The sequence below is a fragment of the Filicampus tigris genome, chromosome 3 (assembly GCF_054856515.1).
Source record: "Filicampus tigris isolate MCC_2025a chromosome 3, RoL_Ftig_1.0, whole genome shotgun sequence".
Lineage (NCBI taxonomy): Eukaryota > Metazoa > Chordata > Actinopteri > Syngnathiformes > Syngnathidae > Filicampus > Filicampus tigris.
In genome coordinates, this window is record NC_141219.1 from 9,254,407 (window position 1) to 9,263,888 (window position 9,482).

A 9,482-nucleotide genomic window follows, 5' to 3' on the forward strand; every position below is an offset into this window, starting at 1 on the left:
ATTTTTTATATCTTACCATGTCATCAGTGAGATTTCTAAATGGTAGGTGCTATGAATAGGGACAGACAAAAACAATATGAAGCTTCATGAAACATCTCTGCCCTGCACACAATCAACTACTGGAATGTATTAAATTAGTCGACCATCCTTTACAAAAAGCAAATAGTTAAATTAGATGGCCGTGAACGTAGCAAATTATAAATCCTGACTCAGATAGTTATTTATTGTGTTCAAGCTCTTCCTTACAGCAAGCAGCTCAAAGAATATGTGATGCAATAGAATGGCTTGATGATTTAAATTAAGTGGATACATTTGTACAGGCCCGGTTGGGGAAGCGTCTGTAGCTACATCGTGACCCAGTGCAGTCCGATATTGGCTCAGACGCCTTCCGCCTTCAATCTTAGTTTTTGTGTCTTAAACGACTGACACTGTAGCGGCTGACACTTTACGAATATGTTCGAACGACTTTATGAGTACATTCAAACGACTTCATCAACATGTTCAAACCCCTCTGCAGTAATTTGAGCGACATAGCCCAGTCAAAATTGTTTACTCCACATTGGCAGTTCCAAGCTTCAGTATTATACAATTCCAAATAAACAACAATTGGTTAGTAATCAGTAAAGAGGAAAAATGGTTCTGTAATGCAAAATGAACTGTATCTAATTAATCAATAGAATAAGCCATAGAATAATCAATTCTAAAATTGCTTGATCATAACAGCCTCAAAACAGTCCATTAAAAGTTGTCAATTTTGTCCACAATGCATTACCACTTCCTTAACCTTTGTCATAGCCACAACAATGAAGCGCCTAATTCTAACCTTGACATAACACAGCCTATCGGTACATTATATGTTCAAGTGGATGGATAAGTGCGCATCAAATGCTAACATAAAAGTGCACACCTGTCAGAGCAGCCATCACCTTATCTTTGTCATTACTTTTATAGCAACACTCTTTACAACGAATAACAGGACAACAAAAGCAGTACACTAGACAGAAAAGTCCCTATTTATGTTAAGTAAAACTTACAAACTTGGGTTTGCGGTCTCCGTCTTCTGAGCATGGCGTACCAAGGTGGGAGGAGGAAGCCTTCTTCTTATGAGATTTACCGTCTCGTCCCGATGTTGCTTCAAACCGCTGACCGTAAGTGTCCATGCCGTTGACTTGTGCACATCTAAGTCCTGAATGTGGATGTAGAGTTACAACACAGTGCATTTACATTAGTCGTGCATAGCAACTATCGGTGTAACTATCAACTAGCAGGTTGGCCACAACCTCATTTACTGTTGGCTTTACACAGCGCTAATCCAATTTGTGGACTGTCACGTCAACGTGTCAGTTTTCCACTAACCTTGGGAAGGCGATGTAGTCGCTCTGTAGATATGGTTTATGTCTACTGGTTATTTCCGAGTTGGACAATTCTTGTAAATTGTAACCATAAACTGAAATGCAGCCTACACAGCAACACACTACAACAGTTTCGACATACCCGCGCAAAGACGTGTTAAAAAAAAAAAAAAAAAAGCTTGTTTGAGTCAACCAATAGCGTCCACTGAATAGTGGAGGCGGAACTATTATGGGACTAACTCCTCCCTTTTTCGGTTGAACGTTTATTTGATTGGTTATCAGTGCTGCCAGTGCTGATTTTCAACAGAATTGGAGAAAATTGCTTGTTTCATTTGCAGGAATTGAAGAAGGTCAACATACTTTAAATTAATGTATTCTATTTTGGGATGATGTTTTAACGTAACAAAATGCGGAAAAGTGAAACACACTGGATACTTTCATCGTCCTCTCCTTTAACTCAATCGTTGGTGGTAATATGTAGCTGAACCAATCAGGGGACGGGAAAATGCTAACGTCACTCTGAGCCTTCTCAAAGGCGCAGTGATTCTAAAATCCGATTTGTTGATGTATGTGTGTCCAACGCCAGCAGTTGGAATTGTAGGCCTTGGGCAGATTACATTTACCCCCCCAAAAAATCTACATTTGCTGTACAAGTCTGGAAGTTGGTGCATCCAAGACACACACTATGAAATGATTATCATTATCCATCCATCCATTATCCAAACTGCCTATCCTCACCAGGGTCGCGGGCGTGCTGGAGCCAATCCAACGTTTTCTTCGGGCGGTAGGTGTACTGCACACGCTCAAGTGGTTGCCGGCCAATCTCAAGGCAAATATAGACAATTAACACTCACAATCACGGGACAATTCAGTGTTACATTAACCTACCATGCATGTGGAATGTGGTAGAAAACCCCTCGTAGATAAGGGGAGAACATAGAAACTCCACACAGGAAGGCCGGAGACCCGATTCAAATCCTGTATCTCTGCCCTGTGAGGCGGACGCGCTGACCAGTCTCCCACCGCCTCTGATGATAATCAACTTTTGGAAATTAATTAATGCAATTCATCAGTTTTAAATGTACGACAATGCTTCTGATAGGATTGGGCTAACGGAGAAGACCTTAACCTGACTGTATATTCTTTTTTTTTACTTGCTTTGGTTGGATTTCTCCGTTTGTTTTTGTGTTCTTTACATGTGCTTATATTGCCATCTAGTGGATCAAATGCAAATTGTATATTGTTGAATAGGTATCTAGTATTTTTCATGCATGTCCAATTTCAATAAAGTATACTGTATAACTAAAGAGGGTATACGTTGCAAATATTTTTTCAATGAATATTCAATACACTACACCGACATGATATGTTCAAACTTCAAATTCCATCAGTCCATTCGTTTTAAATGCGTCCCGTTCAAGGTCCCAGGGAGCTGAGGCTAATTCTTGAAGCGTTGCGGGGGAAATTAGTCTTTATTCCTACTGGCTGTGGCTACAGTTTCTCAACTGTACGGGGTCTCAGTTGTCATTTTGCAGTTCATGATGCACCACAAAGTCTGAAATAAAGGCAAGCCAGTCTCGTACCTGAGTTCACAAACGTCACGTTAATATTTTCATATAATGATATTAGTTTTGGATGCAAATATGTGCATTCAATGTGTTAAATCAATTTTCGTAGTAGGGTAGAAATCCCCGAATTCCTTGCAGCTGTACATTGAGAAACACCCTGTTGAAAGTGTTGGAGAATTGGACAATGTAGTGTACTTTATGCCAAATCAAATCCTTGCTTTGCTTGTGAGCGACGAGCATTTCGGGGATGCACACTAAATCATGACACTCACTTATTTGGAAAATGTTGCAGATACTTTATCATATTCAAAATGATTGACAATTTGGGGGGGGGGCGACTTTATTACTTTGATATATGTCATGTACAATGAATATAAATTAAGAATTAGCAAATGTGTTTTGGTTTCCGTTTTACAGCAGCCCATCTTGGGAATTGAAATGCTTTTGATTTGAACTAGTCAACCTACATCTCTGTGAAATTACACACACAAATAATCAGTTCACACTGTGTTGTGCTCTACTGAGCTTTGAAGGAAAACGCAAACTTGGCCACTGTTTTGAACTCTTTAGCACGCCGTCCTGTCTCATAATAGTGACGTGCTGACGTTAGAACCATTCGACGTAGCGGGTATTATTATTAACCTAAGGATATGTGTAGCAAAGTATAGTGCTTTTTTTTTTCTTGTGTGTGTGTTTGGATATATTTGTGTCGTCATATTTACGTCTAACTGGACGACAATGTCCACTTTGGTGGAGTCCCTGGCCAACGAGGGTTGGTAAGTCGCATGGTAGCTAACATTGCTTCACAAATAGATAACTAAGGCGTCCAGTTGTTTTGGACTTCATGCCTGTGTAGAATCACAAAAGGTCCTCACATCCACGACAGGTAAATGTTAAGTATGTGTAAGTATTGAGTCTTGGCCTTAAAGAGAAAGGGGATCATAAAGTTTTAGCTAGCCATAATAACCATGTAGCACGGAATTACAAGAAGGCTAACCGCTGTGCCTGTCTGGAAAGAAATACTAATTAGTACGCTGAAAAACGACAGAAATGCATCGGGTTAAAACATTACATAAGTACAATTCTGAATGTTTGCAGAGGTTTAAAAGGCAGAACTTCGCTGCAGAGTTCCGTTTCAGTGTTGGAGTAGTAGCTTCACAGGTTTCGTCGTTACGTCAAGTACTGCAATAACACTACTACTACTACTACTACTACTACTACTACTACTACGACTACGACGACTACCACCACAGCGACAACAACTCACCATCATCATCATCATAATAGCATCGGTGATGATAGTAACGACCTAATTGCCGTATATAGTTTTTCAGTTTTGTATAAAATCCCCTTTGTTTTCAATGAGTTATTTTTAAGTACGGAGCAGTAAAAGCAGAGGCAAAGTAATAGAAATGATTGCTCATTCAATTTTGCTTTGAATAGAAAAAATAGTGCTAAACTAACTACCAGTATGTAGTGTCAAACTTTATTTCTTAGGAAATGCTAAAATGACAGCACTGTTTTGCAGACCTTAAAACATCCATCCATTCAAGCCATCCATTTTCTGAGCTACTAAATGGGCAAATTACACTCACACGCACACATCACATTCACACCTACGGACAGTTTAGAGTGTTTGATCAACCTACCATTCATGTTTTTTTTTAAATGTGGGACATTCAAAAAACATGTATGATCCCCACAGGAAGGACCAAGCCCAGATTCGGACCCAAGACCTCTTCAACAGTGTGGCAGATGTGCTAACCAATTTTCCACCGTGCATATGTGCAAACATACTTTTTAAAAGACTGCCTCGTATATGTTTATAGTCAAATATGAGTGGTGCTATCTCAGCTGTTGTATTGTCTTAATAGCTACTGCTAATGAAATAGTTTCACCATGTCAAAGTTTTTAAGACTGCAATATCATTTTGGCAGTTAATATAGAGCAAGTATTATTGATGAACCTATCTGTTATTATTTCTCATATATGTCGTTGTTTTTGCTCCACAGGTACCTCAGTGATGAAGGCATTGCTGAACTGAAAGGATCTGCTGAGAACATTACACTAAAGGATATTATTCGCATTGCACTTGATGTGAGTTCTACTATACAGATATTTCCTTCTACAAACTATGTTTGGATCATATTTATTTTTTGGGCACTTGAGTCTGAGTCAAGTTACTTAATTTTAAGCATCTGCTGAAACTGAATCCGATCCGATACCTCAACAATGGGTGAAGGATGTTGGAACAGATAGTGGGCCATCCCCAAATTGTGTGTATGAACTTAACCTGCCTCAACAAATTCCTGACCTCAACCCAATAGAAAACATTTTGGATGAATCAGAGCAGTCCAACATCAGTCTGTGACCTCATCAATGTGTTTCTGGTAGAATGGTTAAAAAAAAAAATCCCATACACTGACTACTAACATTTATGGAAATAATTTGTAGAAGAGTTAAGCCCAGGCGTGTCAAGTATGCATGGTCATTACTTAAATAGAAGTATGGACATTAGGTTGAAGAAGACTTAACTAGCAACGTGACAAGATTTCCTGTCAAACTGTGAAATGTGGTTGGGAAGGCCACTTCAACCTGAGTACAATTTGTAAAGAATTTTGAAAATGGGATGAAAGATTCCAGAAAACATGAGATTGGGGAATGCTTTTCTTTCATATAAAAACAATGTCCAAACATTTGAATGTTTGTGATTATGGGGTGGTGTTATAATAAGTCTTTAGATCTAATACAAAAGATGCTTTTTTCTTTAATCTGCCTTTACGAAAATGCTTACCACTTTGATTTTACATTGTTACAGGAATATTTATTTAACAATAGGGATGTAACGATTCACTCAAGCCCCGATTCGATTTGATTTTTTATTTTCAGTTCCTGATTTTGATTCAATTTTATTTTTTAAAATCAATACCTTTGCTTGTCTCTGTGTACTAGTGTGGTGCTGCAGCCATCCACAAACACAATACTCAATGATGTTTGGCGCAAGCGTTTTTTAGGGCTGCCACAAATTATTAATTTGCTAGTCGACTAATCACTAACAGTAGTCGCGATTAGTCGACTAATCGGATCATATGTAAATCGCAGCATAATCGCACCAGCAAGCAGCTGCTCTCATTGGTAGCTTACAGCTTGAATTCTTTAAGGTATGTACAAATGAATAATAAAGACAATTAAGATGAAAGTATGTTCAATTTGTATTAAACTTTGCAGCTTGCACCAGCATTCCTGGCATGTTCATAAATGATGGAGTAATTGAAATTGAAGGCCCTAATTAAATGGACTTAATTTTTTTATCTGTAAATGTTTAGTCCATTTTAAAATGTAATGAAAAACTATACACTATGCTGAGTTGCACTAATACTAAGAAAGTACGTATAAATACTAAAAGAAATACTTATTTCTTATACTTATAAGAAAACATATTTCACTTTTCTTGAGCACCAATCCCTTTTTTAATGTAGAAGGGACCGAAATTATGAGTAAACTCAGGGAAAAGCACTGTGCTGAAGAAAATTAAAATAAACACTTGTATTGGTTTTTAATTTTGTTTGTATTTAACCTTAATCCTAAACATTTTGTTTTGCTTCTCTAATATGCATAATTAGCTCTACACTTTCAAAATGGGATTTGCATCTGGAATGGAAAAAAACGTTAAAAATTAGGAGGAACATAATTTTTTTAGCACTCTAAATTAGTATATTGTAACGACCTATGTATGTTATGTCTTTCATTCTTAGGTGTTGCTGTTAACGGCTTGTGGAAAACAAGTGCTGTTGTGTTACTTTGAGTGCCGAGATGTCCGAGTTCATAAACGCAATACTCGGTGCGTGGTCGCGAGTGACCGTGAGGTAGCACATGTGCTCTTGCTATTCGAAAAACTGTGTTTTGGTTTTTAATAAACGTGAGTTTGCTGACTAATGCCTCCATAATCCATAGTAGACGCTACAATATGTTAGCATTCCATAACAGGACACTTGAGTGGCGCTCACGGTGGTCTGTGTGGGCTAACTAGAGCTAGCTTCCAAAAACGACTGTCCCAATGAGTGAAATGAAATCTAGCATCAGCCACAACGTGCTTCCGTTTTAGATGCTCGTTTATCACCACCATGCTGCTATGAAAGGAAGATTTCCATTGTATTAAGTAATCTTGTGAAATGCGCCCAGACCTTTGGACTCTGTTGCTGACGCTAGCACGGGTTAGCCATATCACTAATTACCCACAATGCGTCTGTTTACATCACAGATGACCCGATTTACCACTACGCGCATGTGCGTTGCAGACAGGCAATCATCCAGCGGGTTAAGAGGCATTTTCGAGAGAAAAACACAGCACCAAATAATTGTGTGTGTGTGTGTGTGTGTGTGTGTGTGTGTGTGTGTGTGTGTGTGTGTGTGTGTGTGTGTGTGTGTGTGTGTGTGTGTGTGTGTATATATATATATATATATATATATATATATATATATATATATATAAAATAAATTTTGCGTCGACTGTTAAACGTAACTGTTGACAATTTCGATCGTCGATGTCGTCGTGTTCGTAATCTAATCTTGGCTGCTCTAGTGTCAATTAATTTACTCAATGTGCGAAGGCAGTTTGTTTACAGCAGCGATGTGAGAGAGCGGCTATGGTTAAAGGGCGTTGTGAATTAAATCTTTTATTTTTTAGATCAATGCATGTTTTAAGCAGTTTAAATCGATTTTTTTATCGATTTTCGATTAATCGTTACATCCCTATTTAAAAATATGATTATTCTAGAAGGCTTACTCTGCAGGCGTGTTTACCTATGGTGTGTAAAAGGCCTAATGATGTGCATGAAGCAGATATGTTTTCTTGTAGTACAAATTCCAGTGAAAGCAAATTAATTCAAAGAATAGAAAAGGTAAATGTTGTTGGTGTCACTCTTCTCCATTAGTTCAGTCAAGCAACATTTCTTTTGCAGACTGATCTCAGACCAATCGGAAGAAAAATTCTGCCATCCGATATCAATAGTGGAAGGGTTGAAAAGGTGAGTTGCAGTTGAGCTGGCTTGCACTTCTTCTAAATGTCACTAGATGGCCCTGATACACTTCCAAAAATGAGAGATGCATCCACGTTTGTTCATGCTCTGACTGTCAAAAAAACGGAAAATGTTAAAATTTGCTGTTAGTAGATCAACACATAATTTATGTGTGACACCATCACCCACACATACACACGTCATGCTGGTTATGCAGTTTGCATGAATGGTTCTTGTTAAGTGAATGCCAATTTAGCCTGAATAATACAGGTGACAGGTTTTCCTCCCACTTTTCTTTCCTCACCCATTTTGGCATGCATGAATTTGCATGAATTGCTTGTTTTAGAGGTCTTGTTGATTTTGTATTCTACAAGTAATTAAAACTGAAAAATGTAATGGTCATATTCCCAATAGCTCCAAATGCAATGTGTTATAATTTTTTTTTCTGCCAATGTCTATCTTTCTCTATGGCCAGCTGGAGGGCCCATGTGTTCTCCAGCTGCAGAAGTTGAGGAATATCTCTGCACCAAAAGATGCCGAGTCCCCGGGAGGGCTACGAATGCTGCGTCTGCAAATGACAGATGGCCATACCACCTGTGCTGGATTGGAATTTAAACACCTGACCAAAATCAGGTGCTTGAGTCCCCACTTCTTGCATTTTTATGAATAAGGTTGATTTTAACTATGCTCTCTTGACTGCACATTTATAGTTTAAGATTGATATTGACTGTGTTTCTGTCTTCAAAAGAAAATGTATTATAATGTTTATTTGCCTGGAACATGCGCTACGTGTCAATTTGCGTGTTTCTCGTGCAGTATATTCATGAGCAAATGTGAAATTCTGTCTACAGTTAACAAAACCTCCTTGTCAACGCCCGAACACATGGTTCCATTTTCCCTTTATCTGCAATTTCCATGTGGTGGCTGCTGATCTAACAATTCCCAGCCTGAATTATTTCTCTGGCCAAGTAATGGTGGCCTTGGCGACTGCTACCATGGTGACAGGACAGCCTGTACAGTTGGAGCGGCTTGAGCATGGCCCTTGACTTCCTGATGGGTAGAAAGACGAGAGTAGAATGAATCCCCTTTACATACAGGGACAAAATTGTTGGTACTCCTCTGTTAATAAAAGAAAAATGTATAGTGGTCACATAAATAACTTGAATTTGACAAAAGTAATAAATGAAAAACTAAGATATGAAAATGAAAACTCAGGCAGGGACAGGGACTTTTAATTTACCACCAAGAATCGTGAGCCATCTGGAGCTTTATTTATATTCTTTCCGACCTTACTCATATGGGAAAGTCCGGGGTTGCTGATAAATATACAAGGAACAAATTGTTTTGTTTGTTTTGCAAAAAAAAAAAAAAAAAAGGTGTTATCCCATGTTTTACGCAACAGTGATCAGATCTCAGTGTATCCTGGAAACATTTCCACCTGTCTAGTGCTTTCCCTCAAATTATATTATCATCGTCTGGATAACAAAGAATAAAATGTCTTTGCTCTTTTTCCTTTAGTTTGTTGCTAATGTCAAGTCAAACTT

At 38.3% G+C, this 9,482-nt stretch overlaps 2 protein-coding genes across 10 annotated transcripts in view; one reads left to right on the forward strand and one right to left on the reverse strand.

Annotated features, from left to right (window-relative positions):
* LOC147149794 (protein diaphanous homolog 3-like) overlaps positions 1–2,490 on the reverse strand; it is a 76,329-nt gene extending 73,839 nt beyond the window's left edge. For 3 of the 4 annotated variants that reach the window (XM_086026594.1, XM_086026595.1, XM_086026593.1), the window contains exons 1-3: positions 2,241–2,490; positions 2,091–2,175; positions 1,035–1,186 (exon numbers count right to left, since the gene is read on the reverse strand). In XM_086026594.1, the coding sequence (XP_085882720.1) occupies positions 1,035–1,186; positions 2,091–2,175; positions 2,241–2,243 (240 nt within the window). In that variant the 5' untranslated portion in view covers positions 2,244–2,490. Of the gene's footprint in view, positions 1–1,034; positions 1,187–1,356; positions 1,515–2,090; positions 2,176–2,240 lie in introns of those variants that run through there. The other variant, XM_086026596.1, reaches the window with a different exon arrangement.
* A 1,002-nt stretch (positions 2,491–3,492) lies between these two features.
* tdrd3 (tudor domain containing 3) overlaps positions 3,493–9,482 on the forward strand; it is a 19,062-nt gene continuing 13,072 nt past the window's right edge. For 4 of the 6 annotated variants that reach the window (XR_015086194.1, XM_086025915.1, XM_086025917.1 and 1 more), the window contains exons 1-4: positions 3,493–3,696; positions 4,933–5,017; positions 7,882–7,947; positions 8,414–8,571. Coding sequence is in view for 5 of the 6 variants with exons in the window: in XM_086025915.1 (XP_085882041.1) it covers positions 3,659–3,696; positions 4,933–5,017; positions 7,882–7,947; positions 8,414–8,571 (347 nt within the window). In the remaining variant the exon portion in view is untranslated. Of the gene's footprint in view, positions 3,697–4,932; positions 5,018–7,472; positions 7,729–7,881; positions 7,948–8,413; positions 8,572–9,482 lie in introns of those variants that run through there. The other 2 variants (XM_086025916.1, XM_086025919.1) reach the window with 2 other exon arrangements.